This window comes from Pseudochaenichthys georgianus, chromosome 5, assembly GCF_902827115.2.
Source record: "Pseudochaenichthys georgianus chromosome 5, fPseGeo1.2, whole genome shotgun sequence".
NCBI lineage: Eukaryota > Metazoa > Chordata > Actinopteri > Perciformes > Channichthyidae > Pseudochaenichthys > Pseudochaenichthys georgianus.
This window is the reverse complement of record NC_047507.1, coordinates 38,763,403-38,788,309: the sequence shown is the minus strand read 5'-3', so window position 1 is coordinate 38,788,309 and position 24,907 is coordinate 38,763,403. Positions and strand designations below refer to the sequence as shown.

At 39.9% G+C, this 24,907-nt stretch overlaps 1 protein-coding gene across 1 annotated transcript; it reads left to right on the top strand.

Annotated features, from left to right (window-relative positions):
• tomm34 (translocase of outer mitochondrial membrane 34) lies at nucleotides 1–24,907 on the top strand. Its single transcript, XM_034082701.2, has 8 exons — nucleotides 1–301; nucleotides 3,535–3,684; nucleotides 4,325–4,424; nucleotides 8,232–8,384; nucleotides 12,892–13,064; nucleotides 14,565–14,712; nucleotides 17,587–17,713; nucleotides 23,241–24,907. The coding sequence occupies exons 2-8, from the start codon at nucleotides 3,555–3,557 to the stop codon at nucleotides 23,337–23,339; spliced, it is 930 nt and encodes a 309-aa protein (XP_033938592.1). The 5' UTR covers nucleotides 1–301; nucleotides 3,535–3,554; the 3' UTR covers nucleotides 23,340–24,907.

Here is a 24,907-nt window from a genome sequence, read left to right as displayed (position 1 = left end):
TGAACGCAGCATGTAAGGGGAAGTGAAAGCAACACTACTGCAGCTCATATTCATCCATGCTGTAGCTCAAGAAAAAACGATAAGTTACTACAGCTAACCGGCAAGTTTTATTACCACACCCAGCGTATAAACCCCGGCACCGGCAGAGGAAACCCCCGCTAAGACGAATACAAAGTTTAAAGAGTAATGTCAGTATTAATAACGCGTTCAGATAGTTTCGGGTACAGGTAGTCGCTTTTTCTGTCATTTGTGTCGTGAAGAGGAGAACTGTGTCGCTTTTTCTCCGAGGAACCGAGAGCAGGTAAGAAGTGAGCGAGCCTCCTTACGTTAGCATAGTTAGCTTTGGTAGCTTGTGCTAATTTAGCCATCTCAAATGTAGCTTGAATTAGCATAATTTAGCTAGCGCGCTAACTTGGCAGTTAAACAACAAAAGAGTGCTAGCTAAAACAGAAACATATCTTTGGGATACAAATTCGATATATTTTCTCTTTATAAGTGAACTTTTAGTTCTAGTTTGATCAAATTGTCATTCGGCGTTTAGCAAATATTAGCAGCTACGTACCAGGCTATAACAACTTATTTTTTAAGCTAACATGTCATGTCATTTTAGGTAAGTGAAATTTCCGGTATGTAGGTAAGCTGGAAACCTCACTCGACCAACATGTTGCTAACGTATTGTTCGGACAAAAAAGCAAACGTTACATATTTGTTAGGCCGACATTGCGTCTATTTTATAGCTACAGTTTGTTGGTTCCACCTAGCTTATACTAACGTCGTTTAACACCCCTGAAATACACAATACTTGTATTTAGTTTGAATTGTTCTATATATGAAACATATTAAGGTAGCATTAAATGTGTTACTGTTTTAAAACATACCTGACGCACTTTTAATTGGTTTGCTGCAGGTTCCTGTTCTGCAGCACTGCCGAGTCGTATTACCAACAAATTAAACAAACAAAAAAACCCCGACATAAAAATTCAAGGAATTAAAAGGAAAACAATGTAAAAAGAGAGTCTTGGAATGAGATTGCAATCTGTGGCTGGCTGCAAATGTTGATTATATACAAGTTTGAAATATAATTTATTTAAAGTAATATTAGATTCAGAATACTCAAATACTTAATTTAACCTAATTTGGGAAATTGTTTTTGTTAAAGCAACATGTTAACAAGGCATTGCACGAGTTAAAATATAAAAAATTAAACATAAAGAGTAGATGTATATGTATTAACAGTTGAAGGATAAATATCTATAGAGTAACTAAAAAATGCCGATCGCGAGAGCCGATCACATGACGTAAAATACATGACACTTTTCTCAATAAAATAGCGGTATGTAATGTTTGAAGCAGCAATCATGCAGCTCCCAAAACACACACTAATGGGGCTTTCACACCGGTTTTTTCCTGTTCACACCGCAGCGGAGCCGCCTCTAAGCTCCAGAATCCGGTTCGTTTCAAGCACCAAAAAATGGTTGGTCTAAAACCGCATACGTAAAATGTGCCCGTATATGCCACAATAGGATAGCAACAACAAGTAGTTAAAGGAATGGTCCACTCATTAGATAATTAATCAAAACTTCAGTATTTAGTGAAACGTTATGTTTAAACCATACCCTGAAGAAATCAGCGATATTCCCCGGTAAATAATGATTTTATAGCTCTTTTTTATCAAGACCTGTATATTCCGTCTGGCCGCCGCCATGTTTGCCATTTTCAGTAGTCACGTGATGGTCGTGACGTCATCCATGCGTTCACTTTGTCAACACACGGAAACATGGTGGAGTATTTCAGTTCGGACTCGTCAGCAGAGGAACAAGTTTTGACCAATGTGAAGAGATTGGATGGGGGAATTCAGCCATACATATCAGTATGACAATACGACACCCTCTGTCCTAAGACCCTCACAACGTACAAGGAAAAACTTCCGAAGAAAACCCACAGTTTCAAGGGAACATGGGAGAAACCTCAGGGAGAGCAACAGAGGAGGGATCCCTCTCCCAGGACGGACAGACGTGCAATAGATGCCGTGTATAAATTGAAAAGATAATACATTTGCAACATAGGTAGTCCAAATGTTTGAAAATGCATGTGTGTATAATGGGAAGATGATATAAGATACTATATGTATGCATGTAGTACCACCCTTGCTAGCGATTCCCTCTCTAGTTTAGCATACTCAGCTTCGTTGTCCCTGGCCATAGAATCACGATTTTATGGGGCCGGAAAAACTGGGGGGGAAATACACACTAGTCGGTACTACGCTATATGGAAAGGCCACCAAAAACTGTCCTGGCCTGGACGTTAAAACGGGGCTAGCCGCTGCAATGGAAATGCGCTATAACATACCTTATTCTTACTCCGAGCACTACTTCTGCTCCTCCGTCGCTTCACACTTGCAGAGGGCGATTTCTCTACTGGCCGAACTGGTGTCCTGGTCGGTGATGACACCAGAAAGACCGATGGTACTGCATCTCAATTGAGTAATGGTTGTTCTTTAAATCCCATGTTATGTTTGATCATACTCTCAGAGTAGTCGTCCGGAAATGTGAAATGTTCGCTGCATACATGAGCCTGTGAATCTTTCGGTTCGGGCCGGCCACATTTCGCTAGCCACTGCCTCCGAATGTACTTCTTATGCTTACCTTTTGGCAACAGATGGAACCGAGCATTCCGTGGATTGTTCCTATCCGAATTATGGCAATATTTCGCGATACAGTGAGGCATATTTGAAGAGAGAAACTACAGTAAATAACATGGAGATCAACGTGTCTTCGAAAACCAAACGCATTGGATTACGTCACGTCCGGGAAATGGCGGCGCCCACAGTGTTGATGTTATTTCGGTATATAATCAGTTTAAAATCACTGATAATGTCATCGGATTAAAAAAAAAAGAGAGAGACTGGCAGAGACTGGTCTGTTTTATCAGATGATAATTTTTTAAAAATGAGTGTCAATACCATTCCTTTAAGATAGTCAGTTTAGCTTTGGTTGCTATGCTAACATCACCCATTTTATACCAGAGAAACTTTAATAACAGCGTTGTGATGCCAAACAGCGTCAATTCAGACTGACACACATTCACTTATGGGGAATTGGGGATATGTATCAGCTGCTTGTGTGACAGTCAGACAGTGAATACTTTAGAGCGTCCGCTGCCATGTGAGCTAACCCGGAGCTAACGGGAGAATAAACTCCGGTAGAAGAGCAGCACTGCAGCAGTCGGTAAATGCTGCTGAAACACATTAATAAACAATGAACCACGGCACGGAGAGTGGGAGAGATCCAAAGTTAATGTAAACTTGAATAATATACTTAATTTGAATGTAATAATGATGTTGGTTGTTGTTTGTGAAAGCGCCAGTGAATGAGCCCCATTAACTGAGCTTTAAACATCACTTTAAATTGAAGATCCCCATAGGCCCCGCCCACTGGATCGGCGATCGGTATAGGCCCATACTGATTCCGGCGATCGGCCCCAAAATTGGCGATCGGAGCATCCCTAATGTTAACCAGTGTTTAATCTTTTCAGGTAACATTTAAAAAGCAGAGATGCCTCAGAAACAGAGGTCCAAGTCCTGGACGGAGCTGAAACAAGCTGGAAATGAAAGTTTCAAGACGGGCCAGTATGGGGAGGCCATCAATATCTACAGCCTGGCCATCAAAGAGCTGGAGAAGTGCAGTAAGTGCTGCTTATTACCTGTTTGGATACATGCAAAATATCAGTTGGAACTTAAACATGTTTAATGAAAAATTCAGAAGATGGATGAACAGCACATATGCAGTAGATACAAGGCTATTGAACATTAGAGATGCTACCATAAGTTGAATAATGAATTATCTAATCAACAGAAATATAAATGCAATTTTAAAATATATATATTTATGTCACATAACATTGGTTTAAGTAATTTTTTTCATGCAAAGCAGGAGATACATTTTTGTCACTATTTTTCCCATTTTATAGACAAAACACTTTAAATGATTACTAAGAAAATAATTATCTAGGAAATAATTTGCAGATGAATAGTTATGGGAAATAATTGTTGAATAAGTGTCAACCGTTTTTTAATAAAAAATATTTCCCATCAACATATATTTCACATTGAAAATACTAGTAAACATGCCTACTTTGATAACGGATATATTTGAACTGACACTTTTACTAAATCTTATCATAATAACTGTCCATCTCATCACTTGGCATTGCTATTCTTTCTCTTTGTGTCCTCAAAATGGGAATTGCAAAATGATTATTGACTGAGATTACAAACCCAGTTTGGCAAAATGCTTCTGCTAAAAACTCTAATTTGTCTCTTCAGATAAAAAGGAGCCAGAGGATTTGGGCATTTTGTACTCAAACCGTGCAGCCAGCTATCTAAAAGATGGCAACTGTGCCGAGTGTGTGAAAGACTGCAATATGTAAGTGTAATCATCTGTGATTTATTAAAATGTTTTATGTTGTCTGTAGGGTTGGGTACCGATTGGATTTCACTGGGAAAAAATTGTATTAATGAAAACATTTGATCTCATGAGTATTCTTATTCACAAATCACTCTATACAGTTTAATTATTAATATAATTGCTGTTATTGTATAAAAATATTTAATAATCATCTCCATTGTTTTCGCATTAACAAGTTATTTCTAAGTGGTGCAATATAACAATTTAAAATTCCCTGGGTCTCCTCTGCTGTTACACTGCAACCTGCCTGTGTGACACAGTGTGTGTGTCCAACACATGCCCTGCAATACATATGCTACATAATACTGTCATAATACTGTCATTGTAAAGTAAATGAATCATATTTTCATGATTTGAGGAGCGCGCAGCAAAAGACACGGAGGCTGGTTTACTTAATAGAGAAAATGGTGGTCAATGTTAACAACAAAGGAGCTAAAACGCTTAATACCCTTCATTACGTGTTAGAGAAAGAACGTACGATGGATTGATAAATATGAAGGTGTTTAACGGGCAGCGGAAACACTGTTATTTTTTAAATTAATAATGTGATTATTGATCAGAAGTAGGATTGGGGCGGTATGATAAAACACTTTTAGCATGGTAGTTTTCCAAATCAAAATGGTTTTGCGGTATTTATGTATTTTTCCATGATTGGAAATATTCTTACATTATACTTATTGGCCCCACAAACAATTTACGGCTGGTGGCCCTCATGAGTCTTATGTGGTGAAGGATTAAGAATGCATGAAACAACTCCACAATGTATGCCATTTTTTTATTTTACAAACTTTGCGAAACAAACTACAAACTAGTCCCTTTTCCCTGGAACTGCAAAGTGCAGTGTCATTGTCTTCAGTGTCTATTTTTGCATTCAGCTACACATATAATGTTAAACACTTTGTAACTGCCGCGCTCTTGTGTGTACCCCAGCATGCATTTTAGTGGTGCAGAAGTGAAAGGAGTCCCCTCATAACCTGTTAAGCCGCAACATCTTGCAAGAAACAGCATCTGAGGGCTTCTTAACATTTAACAAACTATGAATGTGTCATACCCACTTAACGGGAAGAAACTCAGCTACCTGATATGAAAATGTTTTACCGAAACAAAACACAAGTCTAACGCTGAGCCTCTGAATTAGTACTAAGCTAACGCACTTAGCACATAACTCACGGTATGAATATGTTATACTTCATCAGAGCTGCACAAACTAGATATTAGGGATGCACGATATTGTTTTTTTGATACCGATAACTTCCTGCTTCTCAAGACCGATACCGATAATAATATAATATATATATATATATATATATTAAATGTACCTGTAGTTTTTGCACACCTGGTGGTAAAAAAAGACTAGTAGTGAGCAAATGACATGAGCATTACTACTATGTACAAAACTAACCCTGGGGTCGTCCCTGGCAAACTTCTTGCCTTTTTCAAAAGCCTCGTCGATAGGTAAAAGCCCCGGTGCCTTTGCAGCTGGCTTTGGATTCGCCGCTAGTTTAGCAGCGCAGGCGTCTTCGTACGCTTTTAACACACCATCGTAGTGATGGCGATGTTTCAGGTGACTAATCAGGTTGGCAGTATTATAGCTCGTTGCCTTTTTCCCTACTCGTGGAACATCTGCATTGCATTTGTTAATACAAATAGCAAGCCAGGGTTCGTACGGGTGCTTGAAATCCTTGAAAATGCTTGAATTTTGACGTGGTGTTTTCAAGGTTGGGAAAGTGCTTGAATTTTGGGAATGGTGCTTGAAATTGAGATAAAGTGCTTGAAAATGTAAATGCTTTACTTTTACAATAAATTGCTGTCTGACTGAATCGTTCACTTTTTAGATTAAAAGAAAAGCATTGCTTCGCTTCTCCATAAAACAGCTCCGCTCCGACCTTCCCGCGCTATGCGCTTGACCTGCAAGTGTTTGTGTTACGTGTGACCTGGGCATTCTGATGAGAGTGATAGATGACTGTGTGCCAGGAGGTTGCAGTTTCAACGAGCGTTGGCTAGCAGAAGACAAATACAAGCCATGGCTAAGACGAGGGTCAAGCCCACGAGTAGCCTCCTGCAAAGTTTGCAAAAATAACGATGGGAGAGTCTGCGCCGACGAGCCACATGAAAGGTACGCCGTAGAGCATTTTAGGTTAGGCTAACGTTGCATGTTACGTTTGTTTAAGCTAACGTTAGCGAGCTGAATAGCGGACTCGATTGAGGGATAATAATAATTGCAGGGGACAATCATTTCAGAGGAGCGTACCTATGTTATGTGCTTTACAGTCACCATCCTGTGGTGTTCAGAGGATGAAGCACACGGCATTTCGTGTTATAGGCACGAAATATAATCTATTGATTCGACACAGAGCGATTTTGAAAGCAATGTATTTCTACTGGTAGTATGTTTCGTGCCTAAACCAAATGTGACTTGCTCTATCGAAATCAGTCACATTGACCCGAAGACACATTTTCGTTTGTATTACTGGTCTGGGGGAAGCTCGCGAGTGTGTTTGTGTATTTTTGCGTTTGTGTACCGGGGAAACACTCACAAGAAACACCGGCTGTTGTTATGCTTGCTGTGATGTTACATTAGTCCGTTCTCGGCTTGTAAGTATGCCGTTACAAGCTTCAAAGTTGTATTTATCATCTGAATTTGCCGAAACAAGTTTAATATTGTGAAAGCCAATACTTTGTTTATTTGAAAACAGATGAAAACAAACTGTTTTTTATATAAAATTGAAGTATTATACAAGTAAAACTACATTTTGCTTTAATCCCATGTAATTGTAGAATGGACACAGTCTTCCTTTGAAGATGTATAAGTCAGGTGTCTTGAGTAGTCAACATTACCTAAAATCATTGTTCTACACATTTGTGAATATTATTTTCCACTTGTTACCATTGTGAGTCTATTTTTATGCGGCTCTGCGTGATTTTGTGGCTACAATTCAGACTAATACACTACCAGAGGTGGAATAAGTACTCAGATATTGTACTTGAGTAAAAGTAATAGTACTCAGATCTTATAGTGAAATTATAAGTACTCAGATCTTGTACTTTAATAAAAGTAGAAGTACTCAGATCTTGTACTTGAGTAAAAGGAGAAGTACCAGAGTGTAGGAATACTCTGTTACAGTAAAAGTCCTGCATTCAAAATGTTCCTCAAGTGAAAGTAGAAAAGTATTCTCATCAAAATATAGTTAAAATAGCGACAGTAAAAGTAGTCGTTGCGCAGATTGTTTAGGTGTAGGTGGATTTAGGAACTTCCCCTCGATTCTATTGGCTCTAACAGTTAAAAAGAGGTGTCAATCACCAATTGTTTTTGGACGGACACTATAATTTAAAAAATGTTACCATGTTCAATCTGAATTTACTTAAAAATAAAAACATCTATATTGATTCTGACTTTTCTACATCCAACTCACAGGTTTATCATTGCTTTGAGAAAAAATATTATTAATTTACCCCTTTTTTAGAAGTGAAGATATACTCATTTGTTCTGGGCATGTCATTTTCGAGCCTGAAACCTGAAAAACAGGTTCAGGGCTTAACAGGTTCATAGAGGTAAAATTCTGGTATTTGGTATGATATTGTATACCGCCCAGCACTAATCGGAAGCATGTTTGATTTCATGCCAGCAGTAATTTTGTTGGAGTAAGGATGTTTTCTTGTGCATTGTCTCTTGCAGCTTTGAGTTTTAGCGGAGATGGAGTCTTTTCTGTTTTCTTGCTTATTATGGATCTGACCTGTAAACTGTTGATATTTTTTTTTTCTCAGGTCTCTGGAGCTGTTCCAATTCAATGTGAAGTCCCTGCTCCGTCGTGCTGCTGCCTACGAAGCTTTGGAGCGCTACAGGCTGGCCTACGTCGACTACAAGACGGCTCTGCAGATCGACTGCAACATCGCAGCGGCTCATGACGGCACCAACAGGTACCTGGGCATTTGTTCAACCCATTCCTCAGGGGATTGTTTGTATCCTTTGATGTGGGGATGTATGAGGTACATATCTATAGTCAGTGTTTTACCTAGAGTAGATGGTGATTGGCATACCCCTAGTTTGAAGAAATGGACATGGGGACCAGCAGGAACCCTAACCCTGGACGGGGGCAGAGGCAAAACTTATTTCAGAAAGAAACTTAAAAGATGGCCCACATAAAACAATATAAATTAAAGTATAGATTATATTCATATTTTTTTCACTGCTTCACTTGCATTAAGATGTCCCTTTTTCAAATTTTAACTGTAGTTGTTATCTATGCTATCTTAAAAGCCACACCACTCCATAGAGAAAAACCTCACAGATCCCTGGAGTGACTGGTTTAACTATGTTATAGTTTGGATTCCTAAAGCTTTTTGTCTACTATCCCATCATTCAAGGGTGGATTTCACTATAAGAAATGGTTTTCCTTTGGACGGACACAATCATTTACATTTTTTTTTACTATGTTCAATCTGAATTTATTTTAAAGGTCACATGTCATGCTTTTCCGGTTATTACCTGTCCCCTTGTGTGTTGTGAAGGTTTTTATGCATGTAAACGGTCTGCAAACTCTCAAAGTACACCCTGTAGGGAGTAAAACTCTAAGGGTGCATTCACACCAGCCTTGTATAGTCCGGTTGAATCGAACCCTGGTGCGTTTAGCCGCTTGGTGCGGTTCATTTGGGTCGGTGTGAACACAATCCGAGACCTCTGAAGTGAACTAAACAACCGGACTCCGGTCCACTAAAATAGGTGGTCTCAGAACGCTTGCTTGCGAACTCTGGAGCGGTTCATTGCTGGTGTGAACGCAGTCCGCACCAAAACATAGGAAGCATAGTATCACAAGAATGTCTTCAAAAATCTTTCAGTCTTTCAAGACATCCGCGGTTGTTTAGTTAAAGAGTGAAGCAGAATTAAGTGTTGAACAGTGTCGTGTAAAGTAAAAATGCTCTGTCAACTACATACAATTAAGAACACCTGTCGTCGGTGAAATGCCCTCCTTACTGCAGAACATATCTCATTATATGTGTTATAATGTTTTTTAACGGACGTTGTCTGATTATATAATCATATGCGCGGGCCGCTAGCATCTGTTGATCTCAAGATTAACAGCAGCATGAGAATAACCTGCCCAAAGTGCCGATGCTCCATGGCGGAGGCTCCGGTAGAAATTGCCGGGATTTGCGTTTTTACCCCCTTAATGTCTGACCAATGGTTGAACAGCATTTCCGTGCACATGACTTGTGTTTAGAGGAGAGGTGTCATGGCCATTTCCACTGATCATAATTCCATTGTTAAGGTATACTAAAATAGAAAAATACTGTGCAATTTTCCAAACTCACATTGGTTTCGCATACAGCATCTCTTTAAAGTATGTGTATTCACTTTCTCCACTAAACGGCTCGCTGCAGCTCTTGCCCCCCCCCCCCTCCCTGTGAGCACAGTGTGCTCCGATTGGTCAGGACCAGTTGGGACGTTGTGAATCGCGCTGAGCTCCGTGGAGCTGTGATTTCCTTGTTTAGCGATACACAGCAAAACACAGCCAAACTCATCCTGAGCACACACAAAGTCACAGCCGAAGTAAAAACAATAAGTGTGGCTTGATATTGAGTAAGAAAAAGGTTGATAAACGCTGTGAGAATGGGTCTGCAGAGAGAATTTCGCCGCGATCCCAACTGTCTGTTATCAGCCTGCAGCCAAGGAGGAGAAATCAGCAGAGCTGCATGCACTGAGTGTGTGTGTGAGGAAGTCGTGGATTGGTCAATTTGGACCAATCAGCGCGGATGTAACGTAACGGCTCCACGGATTGGTCCATTTGGTTCCGGCTACCGCATGACTGCATCGCGTCATAGTTCTAGGCGTGGCTACTGGGTGTTCACACGTCACAATGTCCAGGAAGAACATGGAAGAAGGTCAAATAGTTCCAACAAGGCATTTTGGGGAGGTATTTTCTGTGTTGGAGCTTTACTCCCAACAGGGTGCACTTTGAGGGTTTTGACCCCCCAAAAAACGGTTAACCGATTAACCGAAATGCACATGTCCTTTAAAAAAATAAATAAAAATTGGGTAAAAAAATATTTTTTCCAATTACTTTTGGAAACAAATAAATACATGTTCAAATAAGTATAGAAACCAAGTCGAATTTGTCAAATGTATTGAACACAGTTTGACAGCTATAGGCCTACAGCTTTCATGTGCGGAGGCGATTCACAATCAGGTCAGCTGTAGAGAAGACTCAGCTGGAACGGAGGTTGAGGGTATAGTATGTATATAAGTTTAATTTGGCATAGTTTGCACTCTACACCGCACTCACTAACCTGGGTGAAATATTTCCACACATTACTCCTTTTTGACGCCATGTCTGTTGTGTAGGACTCTTCTTAGAGTGTAAATAATTACCGGACTATGACTGGTAAAATATGTTGAATACCGGCAAAACTAAATCTCTCCTGTCAAAATGTCTGTGTACTTTGCAGCGCTTATTGTTGTTTAGGCTGGCCACTCATGTGTCGCGAGTGTTGACAGGGGGCGGGGGAGCACGCTCATGAACTGTTAGCGCCGGAACCTCGCAACGGCTGCGGCGCGCATTTGGGCCTAAGATGACACTTGAGTCTGCGTGATCTGCGTGTAGGGAGGGGCAGCAGCCATATATATATATATATACCCTGGAAACCTTTGATCTCTGGGTTTACACACACAGGTGTTTGTAAACATTCAATCACTACTACTTACATTTAATATCTTTATTTAACTCCTTCAGCCAAAATATGTTGTACTTTTTAAAATATTCAGCTTTTTAAAGTGTTTTTTTAACATGCAAGTTATTGCAATGCATTTGAGCTGTAACAATTAACACACACACACACACACACACACACACACACACACACACACACACACACACACACACACTCTCGCTCTCTCTCTCTCACACACACTCTATCTCTCTCACACACACACACACACACACACACACACACACACACACACACACACGAATGATTAAGAGAAGAGAGAGGGCGATCAAGAGAAGAGAGAGTAATGTAATGTATAATTCCTATGAAAATGTTGAAAAAGTGCTCAAACTTCACATGTGTGCCAACAGTGCAGCCATGAAGAGATCTACATGACAGTTTTGAGATTTCTTCAAATACTGTTGCCATGGCAACACAATGCTCACCATGAAACACGGTTTTCTCATAACTTCAGTGAAAATGCTCGAAATGGCCCAAAACTTCACAGGTTTGGTAACGATGCTGCCATCAACACATCTAAGCGTATTATGGGATGTCATCAAATGCCGTTGGCTTTGCGACAGATCGTTCCCCATCAAGTTAGTTCAAAAGTTTTTAGTTCAAATATTCTGCTGCTTTCTCAAGCCTTTGTACTTTCTTTTCTCATCTCAATACAAATGCATTCACTACTACTTACATTTGATATTTAACTCCTTCAGCCTAATTTCAGCTGCAGAAACCATTCAACCATTACATTATTCAGCTATTTCAGGACATCAAGGCTATACATGTTGTTGATTATACCTTTTTTTTAAACCTTTTCTTTTAAATATTGAACCTTTTCTGCATTTTTTTTTTTGTGCTGAAAGCAGCTGCCATTCAGCTTATAACATATTCAGTTTTTTCTGCATTTTCAGCTAAATTCAGCCATAAATGTTCACAGTTTACAGCATTTGTACGCATTTTCTGCAGGAAATGCATTTTCTAGTGATTCTGACTTTTCTACATCCAACTCACAGGTTTATCATTGCTTTGAGAAAAAAGATTATTAATTTACCCTTTTTAGAAGTTGATATAGTAATTTGTTCTCGGAATGTCATTTTCGAGCCTGAGGCCTGAAAAACAGGCTCGGGGCTTAACTGGATGAATTCAAACGTTCCCTTTTTAATAACTAAAAAACAACAACAAAACAAGTAACATATTAGCGCAAACGAACAAACCCATCGAGGCAGCGGTATTCTCCTGTGTACTACAAGGTAACATGACAATGGAGTCTGGTGGCTTTGAGTAGAGCAGAACATATCTTCAGTTAATTCTAGAAACAGCCATCTCAGGGTAAAGTTATCAGTTAAACATTTTTAAATATAGTGTAAACTTTAGCTAAACAATGTTTAGCTTGTGCACCGTTTTACTGCAGTATATTGTTGGTACTCCTGTCGGTTTCTCCAAAATTGTATCTGCTGTTGGATAAATATGTTTCTTAAGGTTTTTCATTACAGAACAAAAAAAGTTGTATTCACAATGTAGTGTGTTTTGTGCTTTTACATATCTTATCTATCTATATTTCAGGTTGTTTTTGTCAACCTGTTGTAGCACATGCTACTTTTTGAACTGCACTTTCTGATGGTGAAAGAATCCTGGATTGTATCTTTACACCTAAAGAACTAAATAATGATTCAGATTATTTTCCCATCCTTTTTACATTTCTTCTTTTATTTGTTAGGATGACGAAGGCGCTCACAGAGGCAGACGGTCTGTCATGGAGGGAAAAGCTTCCTCCCATCCCCGCCGTTCCCATGTCTGTCAGAGAAAAACTTGCTCAGAAAGCCCAAGCCAACGCAGCGCCACCAAACGCTGCACCCACACAGAACGGCACCCAACAAACCAGCAAACCTGGTGAGGACATTTAAGATTTCTGTTTTGTCCTCTCATTCTGCACAATTCAACCAAATCCCAATATGGCAACTACATGTTTATGCAGCTCCTTCTTTATGCCCATGATCACAAATATGATTTGTCTTTTTATGTATCTAAAACAGGGGTGGGGAACCTTTTTCCTCTCAAGAGGCGCTTTCACACCAGAGTACTTTTCCCAGTAGACCTAGAACTTAGTTCATGAGAACCTTTCCACCCCCTTTTCCGTCCCTGCTAGAGAGCAGGTACTTTCATGGGAGAAAAAGGTTCCCATTTCTGATTGGCTGGCCGGATTGCAAACCACGCCCCATAAAACTCCCAAAAAGTTTTGTGATGCCGCCATTTTATTTGCTTGCCTTAGCATTACTAGCATTAGCCCAGCGCACCAACGGAGAGAGACTAACTTATGGCAACACAAAAGAAAAGAAAACATGGGAGCGGTGGAGATGAGGAGGTGTTGGCGTTCTGGCGATTTACTCGGAAGGCTTCAGCTTCTACTGAAGCCAGTCCCCAACGCCGGGGACTTCGGATGGCAGTATACGCCGGATGGCAGTATACGCCGTGAAGTTGTTTGCGGCCTGCCAGTAAACCCAAAGCAGAAGAAGAAGAAGTGACGTCAGCGGCTTCATTTGCCTAATCCTCCCTCAGGGACTTATTCCGGTGTGAACGCGATCTGTACTTAGTTCATGCGAACTAAAGAGTTCTGATGAACTAAGTACTGCAAAGTACTTAGTGTGAAAGCGCCTAAGGGCCATTTACATTTTTTCAACATTCTCAGAGGGCCGTACCAATTATTAACCTCTGCTTAAAAATAAAAATAATGCTGTGCAAAGAAAAAGCAACCTCTTAATCCAGATATCTTACCATGACTCGAGTATTCACGTGCTAACCAGATGCTAATAACAACAAAGTTATTGACTGTATGATCAGTGTGACAGATGAACAGATCGCCACTGGGCTTTCAACTAAAGACACAGCCACGCAAAAACTGCGGCATGTGTACGGCTCCTTATGGGTACTGCAATTTCTGAAGTCCCGGAGCGATGTTCTGGTGCTCTCCGTCAGAACTGCACCCCTGTCAGACGAGACATATACCACGTGATGACACATTAGGCTCGTGTTGTGTTCAAGGACCCTGACCTTGGCCAGGAAAAACAGGCACTCGCTTGTTTAATTTTTTTGCGGCCTAGATTTATTCGAAGGCCGTACCAAATGGTCTCGTGGGCCGTATACGGCCCGGGGGCCGGTGGTTCCCCACCCTTGATCTAAAAGGACCTTCTTTGTATTAGAGGTAGTTTGAGAAATTGATTTAGATGTTAATGCATTTTATGGCACTTTTTCACATTTGAGCACAATACTGCCACTTTAAAACTGCACAACTCTTCACCTTTAGAATTTAGATAAACTTCACTTATTTTCTGCACAAATTCTGATTTGGATCTTTTTCTGATATGACCTTTTGTTCTTCCCTCCTGTTGTCAGCTCTCAGTGATAAAGACTTGAAGAAAGCTCAGCTCCTGAAAGAAGAAGGCAACTCTCTGGTGAAGAAAGGCGAACACAAGAAGGCCATTGAGAAGTACAGCCAGAGCCTCAAACTCAACCCCACCGAGCCCACCACCTTCACCAACCGGTGGGTACCCAGAGTTTCCGCTAGAATTTTTTTTTTGCCAGTCAACATGTCTGTTAAAGTTGAAATCTTCTCGACAAAATGAGAAAAGTGTCGTCTTCTTTGTTATTTATTGAGCTTTAAAACAAATTGATATGATTCGATATTAAACAAACTAATTATAGTATATTAACTACATTATTCAAGAGTGCAGTAACTTATAATAACACGGGAATAATAAACGGAGCGCTCTCTCTCCTGACAGCCCGTCAGTGTCATGCAGCTCGCGGATCCTGTAAAAATAAACATATCTATAACTAGTGTAGTAGTTTGAGAGGTAATTAAAATAGCTAAGTGTGATTTTCTAACCTGAAGTGCGTGTTTTGCGCCGCTCACTGCTGCAGGTGATCATGCAGAGCTGCGTGTCGACTCGTCAGCAGCAGCTGATTAGACTTCACTCACGTTTATGTCCATATCGATCAGATCTAGCTAGTTCCAGCCAATGATATGACTACCTGCTTATCAAGACACCTAAACAATAAGCGTCGCTATGCAACTGGGTGAGGCCGCAAAGTATAGCGCAGCATTATGCATTTGTTTACATTCCCACCGGAACCCAGAGGCATTACCAACAGATCAACACACAATCAACCCATACAGGACATCTCTTTCTCCATATTAAGTGTTGGACATTAGAATTGACTATTCTTGTCTGTCTCATATAGGGATGGGTACCGAGAACCGGTACTAAGTCAATACCAGTACCTGATTGGACGGTATCGGTATACCGTTTAGCCGCTGGACAAACGGTGCTGCTATCGGTATATGTGTTAAGTCTACTTCCTTAGTTTAACTTTAAACCATTCTGGTTGGTTGGGAACCCTCATCCCGTGTGATGTATCCGGTTTGAGACCCCTCTGATTGGCCACTGTAAATGCCACTCGTCATCTCAATCAACAGCGCTCTTATTATTGTTGTGAGACTCCCGCAGGCATGGCGGATAGAGCAAAGCGATCGAAGGTCTGGGTGCACTTTAAAAAATGTAGTGGCGATAGTGCAAGGTGCAATCTATGTACTCAATTGTACAGGGGGTAACACAAGCAACTTAATGAAGCATTTGCAAACGAGACCCTCATTGAATCTAAAACGGTGCAGCGTATTTGACATGTGGCTGCTAGCGATGCTGCTAGCGATACTGCTAGTGCTAGCGGGCTTCAGCCGCGCCGTGTGTAAATGTGACCTGAGCGAAGGCTCGCAGGCAGGTTAGCTGCTGCGCACGGTTAATATGTTTACCTGAGTAAAGTCTTGCAGGCACATCGCCTTGTGTTTTTTTAGTTTAGTAACACTGACAGTGTATTAATGTGAGCTCCTACACCTATAATAATTTGGCCTTTCATTGAATGCTTTATAAACCAGTTAAACTTACAGATGTCATTGTGAATTGGAAAACTGCATTTAAATGTTGTTAAAGGTCAACGTTTCAATGTATGGTTCAGCAATTGTTGGTCGTTTACTAGGAATTGACATATTTTAAGCTCAAATACTTTGTTCTATGTTTAAACCTTCAGACACATTTTGACGTGTTTCAGTTCAGCACATCATTTATTTGTGATGATTTAAAAGTACAATCCAGAATAATATACGTACTCGCCTTTATCTTTTTGCCATCTTAGCCTTTTTACCAATTTCTTCATATCACAGTTTTGCATGATGTCACTGTAGGACAATGTTTTAAGGATCTCTTGTCGAGCTAGGTTGTCAGTTTGAAATGTCTGGATGAAGATGTAACTGATTTACAAATGTTAAAAAAATGCCTCTTTTCATCTTCTGTCTGAGGGAAAACCCCAAAAAGCATGATAGGGCGAGCCAGGCCCCTTTAAGTTATTTTATTTATTTGTGTCTGCTTCTGAGAAGCTAATATATAAGTTATAAAGTTATTTCTGCAAGAAAATTACAATACAATTAGTGTTTAATCTTCACATCTTGTATTCATGTCTATAATTTTGAGCACCAAATTATTGAAATGTATCGGAAAATACCGATAAGCACTACCGGTATCGATAAAATCCTAACGATACCCATCCCATGTCACATAAGTGGCGCAACTGATGTAGTATTGCGCTAAGGGGAAATTATTTTGACCGGAGAGATTTAGATTTGCCGGTCTTCAGCATATTTTACCGGTCAAAGTCCGGTAATTACCGGCTAACAGAAACTCTGTGGGTACCGTCCTCATTCATATCTGAAGATTTGAATCACTTTATAATCCTCATAGAGGAGTAGTGTTACTGTTGGCTGGAACTATGGTTGAGATAGCAATGTCACAAAACTACCAATCTATTAGTCTGTACTAATACCATTCTCTATACCAATTAGATGCCATAAACCTAGAACATCAATTAAAGAAATCACAATTAATTCCATGTGCTTAAACTTACACTTTTTTTTATCAATGTTTGAATAAAGTTTTTGGTCATCATTGACTCTAAATTGCTGTGACAAAAAGATACAGCATCTTCCAGATATGTTTAATAGTGAGTCAGTCTTGGCTCTTGTGACATCTCTAACGTCCTTAAAATAAGTAATATATTTTAACAAACACCTGCCAAAATTCCTGTGGATGAAAATGTATTGGGTTAAGGGAGTTTAACACATTTAATAAATTAATTAATGGCATTAATGCTTCTCCCTTGAAAGACATGTATAATGACATTAAACTATTCTATTCTAAATAAGACAGAGAAATGTTATGACGCATGACTTTTCATAGCCAATGGCAATTTTTAAAACGGGGGTAAAACAATAATAATACGATTTTATATCTGTAGTTCGGACACCATAATTACATACTGCTTCACAGAACAGTTTGAATAAATTAGATTTTGTGTGTGTGATCAGGGCGCTGTGTTACGTGTCGGTGAAGCAGTACAGAGACGCCATCAGAGACTGTGACGAGGCTCTGATGATGGACAGCAGGAACATCAAGGCGCTCTACAGGAAGTCTCAGGCCTACCTGGGGCTCAAGGTGAGCGCCCAACCTTCACACACATGCACAATAATCACATGTTCAATTAAATTCAAAACCTTTATTTATCCAGGTAAAATCCAATTGAGATCAATGGTCTCTTTTTCAAGGGAGACCTGCAGCAGTAGGTTCCACAAGAAGACATAAAATCATAAACAACAGAACAACAAAAGGACATCATACAGCAAAATGTACAGGGATTACAATTTACATATTTAACCACATGTACAGGAACCAACAGCATCTGAGTGAGTAGCATCCAACCGAGCTTTAAAAACATGTAGTGGTACTAGCTTGGAAATGTTCCATTCTTTTTGCAGACTGTTCCATGTTAGTGGAGCTGCACATCTAAAAGCTTTCTTCCCTAAGACAGTCCTAGTACTTGGCACATTTAATAAAACCACAGCATGCGATCTCAGGCAAATGTTGGTTTTAAAGTCGCAGGGGACACATTAAAAGCATATTCCCCCCTTGATATTTCCTGTAGTTTCTCCTCCAGCAGCTTCTACTCATCAGTATTCAACACTAGGGATACTTAGAGATGGGTATCGTTAAGATTTGAATGGTATTACTACTCTTATCCGTACTGCTTATTCGATCCGGTACTTTAACAGTATTTTAATCGGTACTTTTAGTTATTTTTTAAAGGGAAAAACTAAACAAATTGGAACCGAATTATCGTTGCTTTATTTAGATCTCAAATAAATAAAGTCTATATTATTATTATTTTGTATTGTACTTCAGTACAATTTCGAGGATCTATACTTGAGTATTTCAAAAATGTTGCTACTTTGTATTTCTACTCCACAATAATTCAAAGGTAAATCATGTAAGATAAAATAGTACTTTAGGGTATGTACTTTTGCTCTGCCACATAGGCCTGTCGCGATAAGCAATTAATTGACTTATCGTGCGATAAATAAAAATGAACTCGATAACTTTTCTGACCTCGATAAATTGCCGTTTACATAACAGTGTGCGAAAAAGTACACGTCCCACCGTCCGGGACGTGTTATTTACAATATCGGACAAGTAGATCTTTCAATTCACTTGTCCGGCGGACAAGTGACGTTTTTCGCCCCGATTTATTGACAAATGATTGATACATTCAGTTTACAAAAGGCAGAACTCATTCGCAAATTGTCCGTGTCCGCCATTGTTCGTTTAGAAATTTTAGTTTCGGTTCTGCTTGTCGATTCCTAAGGAAATGCATCTCGCCGCTTTCTGTACAGTTAGACGGGGGCGGGGCGGGAAGTGTAGCACAGTGGCAGGGTTGGGAAGCAAAACTCGGTTCCGAGTAGGAACAAATAACAATTGTCCGGTACCAGGATTAATAAGAGTTGTGAGGACAGGAGGCCGAGCCCCGCGGACTGCAGCTCTCTCTCTATGCTCCGTATCAGCTGATCACTGCATGGTGCAGCTCAGCGTCTCTCTCTCTTTCTCCACACAGCAGATCCGCTGCCTGTTTAACAGCCTCATTTTTGTCAAACTTTCTTATGTTCTCTCTCTAACACGTAATGATGGTTATTAAGCGTTTTAGCTCCTGTGTTGTTAATATTGACCACCATTTCCTTTATGAAGTGAAGCAGACTCCCTGTCTGTGTCCTCGCGCTGTCCTCACATCCCCGGACCCCCAGACTCGGAGGAGCACAGGGATGTCAGTATTGTTTATGAAGCAGGGTATAGAAAGTACATTATTGAAATGCTATTTATACTATTTATTTACTTTTACAAACGGTGAGTAGCTGGGCAGCTGCAGCATGTGTATTGCAGGACATGTGTAAGCGTGCAAGCGTCTTTGACTTGTAGAAAAGCGCTAGGCCTATAGGCTATAAATATCATAATAATAACTTTATTTGTATAGCACCTTTCATACAGGGGATTGCAGTTCAAAGTGCTTTACATCAGTAAAAAATAAGACATAACATCTGTGTAAAACAAGCAGCAAGAGCAAAGCATAAAGTGGGATAAAATAATTAAAAAATGGGGAATAAAACATAGAGAAATAGTGCAATGTCAATCACAGAGAATAGTGCAGTATAATAGTGTAAAGTCAGTAAAATGCTTTGGTAAAGAGATAGGTTTTAAGCTGCCTTTTAAAAATGCCTAATGTATTGGCTTCCCTAATATTGTTGGGTAACATGTTCCACAGTTTTGGGGCGTAGTTTACAAAGGCTGCATCACCGATCTTATGACTCTTTCTGGTGACCTCTAATGGACCTGCATCTGATGATCGCAGTGTTCTGGCAGGTGTGTAGTTCATTAGAGAGTCAGCAATGTAGCTGGGTCCTTGTCCATTTAGAGCTTTGTATGTGAGGAGAAGCACCTTAAAATCAATTCTAAAAGTTACAGGAAGCCAGTGTAGAGTAGCTAAGACAGGACTAACGTGTATCCTCCTTTTGGTATTCGTTAGTAGTCTAGCTGCAGAGTTTTGAATGAGCTGGAGTCTTTGTACATTCTCAAACTGCACCACTTAGAACTAACTAAACAATGCAGAGATAATTTTTATATAATTGTATTCAATAACTGTAAGAAATTCAACAGTATGAAGTGATTTGTAAATAGGAATTTGACTTAATGTTTTCATAAATATATTTTTCTCCCAGTTTGTCATGGGACTGATTTACCCTCTCCAAGAACCAGAATCCAGAATCGAAAAGCAGAACCGGAATCGTTAAAATCCAAACAATACCCAACCCTATGTGTGATGCAGTAAAATCTTACCGCTCACTTACGTTAGCGGTGTTGTAAAAACCGTGGGAAAATGTAAAAAATACGATGACGAAGAAGAAGATTCCAGTGGCCCCAATTTTTGTCAATTCTGGACAAGTGAAACATTTATTCGGACAAGTAAATTGCCAAACTCACTTGTCCATGGACAAGTACTCTCTAAAAACTTTTTCTCACACTGCATAAGGATGTGACCAGCATTTTAGCCAGGCGTGCTGTGAGGGGCGGGGCTCACACACACACAGCCAGGTCAGGACACTCCTCGTGCAACAGTGTAGCAGCCACATTAATAATATAGAGACAAGCAGGAGACAACGTGTGACTTACTCGAGGGGAATTTGAAGTTAAATGGAATTGTTTAAAAACCTAATTCCACATCTCCGGTGTGGGAATATTTTGGATTTAAGACAAATCCACGAGGCAAATTTACGGACGTACGGACATTCAAACACGGCAGCTGGCGATGAAGAGCCCCCACCTTCCCGAATTACTTTATTTAAAAAAAAAAAAAAAACATTTTTTACTACTGCATTTTCACAAATGCAATTGCGTGTTTTGGCCACAAGAGAGCTCTGTTTTCTAGCCTGAGTCTATTTAATTTATTGTTTTGGTTGTGTATGATTTATTTAATAAATGTTTTATAATTGAATTTATTTATTATATATTATTTCACATTTCATTTGCAATGTTGAATGTTCAATAAAAAAGGATGTACTTGAATTATTATACATTATTATCGTCAGTGGTCTAAAATGGTCTTACAACGGTTCCCACAATATTATCGTTTATCGCAAACATTTCCGGGAAAATGTATCGTCTAACAAAATGTATTATCGTGACAGGCCTACTACCACATTTATATAATCAAAGCGTATAATATATATTCTCAAATTGGCCAATCTGCATAATGAGTACTTTCACTTTTGATACTTTCAGTATATTTTGATGCTCATGCTTTTGTACTTTTATTTAAGTACCATTTTGCAATGCATGACTTTTACTTGTAACAGAGTATTCATACACTCGGGTTCTTCTTTACTTAAGTACGATCTAAGTACTTCTCCCACCTTACACGTAACTCGAAACAAAGCTACGAGTTATGGCAGTCGGCAACTGTGCAATTTTCCGTCTGAATATGAAGCCGTTGTGTATATTTTTTATTTATTTCTCCAGTACCAATACCGGTAATATCGGAGCTTATCAATATCAGTCTTTAAAAATGTAGCCATGGCCGTTTACTACCGGGTTTCGGTACCCATCCCTACGGAAAATGGTACAGCTTATCAATAAGTGTATTTATCGATAGTTTTGTGCAAAAAATAAAGCCATTGCATGAAAAGATCAACAACTTGTATTTATTCTCTTTCATAAATGTCAACAGTTCTAGATTTTTAAAAATAAATAATAATTTTGACGCTCCCTGGAAAGATTTGAGATACTCGACTGATCTCCCTTGTGACCTCTGACAGCCGGAGCTTCTGTCTTCAGCCAGCTGTGGGGGGGGCTCTGCAGAGCTGCTGTTACAAAAAGGTTCGATGAGAAAACTAGGAATTAAATAAGATGGCTAGAGTCACCAAAAATGTATCCTTAAGTGCTTTTATTGACAGCCAACATGCTGAAAAAACACAAAGTAACAAGGATTTTACAGCAAGAAAACAAAAACCTCATATATACATACAGGTCGAGGACATATAACTGGTACTTCTCTGCTCTACAGCCATGGTCAGACCCTCCAAAACACTTGTGGCCAGGGTTTTATACATGTTAAGCCCCTCCCCATAGGACAATCCACTATTTATACCCCTAACCAATGTCATTCTAATCTACAAACACATTCACAATGCACGACAAATTACCCAAACACAACAAATCAAAATAGGTCAACATATTATATCTTTCTGACCACAGAAGCCCCAAACAATAACATTTTTACACTCGCAAGAAAAGTGCCACCCGCGCCCATGCACTACATGCTATGCTCTAATTGAGCACAGGTGTTCCCACTGATTGAGCCTCTACTTAAGGCTGCTTCTTTCTGTTGCGCTGTTTGGCCTTCACAACCTTGAAGGAGATGGTAAGCAGGTTACTTGTAAAAAGACTTCCAATAAATCTGTTTTGAACAAACAATGACTTGGGTTTTATTTTATCAATGTCCAGGTAAGTTATTAATGTGTTTCCCTCAGTGTGCCTTTTACCATGCCCCTATGCCCACTGTGATGAAGGCTCCTTCTTCACAGCTGCACAGAGCAGGCAGCAGGCCACAAGTCAACATCTGGAAGCTCAAAGTGTGTCCAACTTACCTAACAAGCAAGTTAGCGGTTTATGCTGTGGCAGCTATTTGCTAACGAACCTACCAAAACAAACTGGACTCTGTAGTAAAGCGCTTTCAATCTTTTACAATAAAGTTGGATACGGCACGGTGACACTCCGCTGCATGTTCCCGTGTTATTGTCCCTCGTTGATGAGAGGCTGCACTGAGTCGCTCCAGAGCATAGACGGCACGTGAAGTGTAACTCCAGCATTAGCAGCCACTTAGTTCAACAAAGAAGAAACGGAATAGAAATAGAATGGTGCAAGATTATGTGACAAGACCAATGTGCAAGTAACGCATAAGTGATATATACATATGTCAAATATAATGCATACAAATGTTTACTATAAATGTAATCCAGAACAAGAGGGAGGAAAATGTTTAAATGTGTGGTAACACCTGCAACTAAATGTTTGATTTGAGTGTTACCGCTCTCCTCAGCCTCTTTCAGTTCCTAACCCTTAATGTCCTCTTGTATTCCTGCAGGACATCCGAGCCTGCGAGGACAGCATCAACGTGCTGCTCCGAGTGGAGCCCAACAACTGTGCTGCCATGAAGCTGCTGGAGGAGGCGCACAGGAAGTGAGGAGCGTCGGGGGGGGGGGGGGGGGGTGGTAAGAGTCGCTCACTGCGTCCACAACCAAGAGGAAGCAAAGTCACTAGTTTCAGAATAAGAGCCCATGCAGCGACACCATTCAGTCGCTTTGAGTCAAAGACTCGACCTGCGTTTCCCACAAAGCCTCACTCACATCGAGCACACGTTTGATCTGTTTACTGTCTTTGGAACAAACGCGGTTTCAGTGTCACTGAGTATTTATGGTTATTTAAACGAGCTGGAATGATTGCATTATAATTCTAAATCAGAATAAACCTTTACAGACATGATTTGTTAAAGTGGAGCTCCTGCTTAATGCAGACACTTAAATGTGAAAAGTCCACTTGTATGACTTCTTACATTTAGGTCACATGATCCCAGTTCCTTTTGCTGATGTCTGAGGCATCAAGTGCAGCTGGTTAGGTTCCAGGTAGGAGGGGGTGAGAATAAATACCATCTTATTATGGTATTTATTACTTTATATATTGTGATGCAGTAAAGGTTTGGACATCCAATGTACAAAGGTGTGAAACAATCACAGAGCCAAAAGTACTGAGACGAAGTAAAAAGCACATTGGAAACAGTTGGACCCATTGTCTCTCAGTGTAAACACCGGGGCTTTTTTCATGAAATAAACTCCATATTGAAGCCCACTTTAGAAAATGTGATCAGTAAAGGTTTACTCTGTTTAAACTCAAAGTTACGAACATCTTTTTTCCACAGTGTTCTTCACAACGCAGGATGAGTAAAGTACCCGAGGCTTGTGAGTGTGTGTTTCTCAGTGGAATGATTGCAGAGATTCTTCATGTTAGGGTTTAAAATACTTTGCCTTGGCATTATAGCATGTTTTATTACCTAACGCCACACTTCAGCGTCCATGTTTTCTCCTTCTCGTGTACTTCTGGATTATTCTGGCAAATTGACTTGAACTCTACTTAATCAAACTGTTAATAACGATAACCTCGATTTCACTTAAAGGCAACATAACATGTTTTTACATGAGTTTTGAAGCTTTGCCATTAAGTTTCATACTTGTCAGCCCACACCTTATCTCCGGTCTCATTTCAGACTTCTGAGAGTCGTCTGAGTCACTCCACTGAGTAATATTTGGTTGTTTTTTTGTTCAGAGCCTCAGTTTGTTCCTCATTTGAAAGACAACAATGTGAAACAAGTAAAACGGTCCTGAGGGGTCATTTTATAAAAGTACTATCCATATCGTTCCTCCGATTGTTTTATTGTGAAAAATAAAGGTAGTGAAATGTCTCATGGGTGATCCTGCTGTAGCTCGGCAAACTCCATCTTGCCTGAAGTGCCTGTCTCATCCTCCGCCTGCTCTGCGCCACTCTCTGCTGACGCGTTAGTAAGAAAGAACACCTCCAGTTAGCGTAGAGAAGGTTTGTGAAACACATCTAACTTACTTCTGTCTGCCGAGTGACCGCAGCCCCACTCTGTGTGATCGGAGTTCCTTTTGTTTTATCACATTTTGCTGTTTTGGTCAATTGCAATTTCTGTCAGCCTGCTTCTGTTTTAACGTCAAATAAACGTAAGGAATAAACACA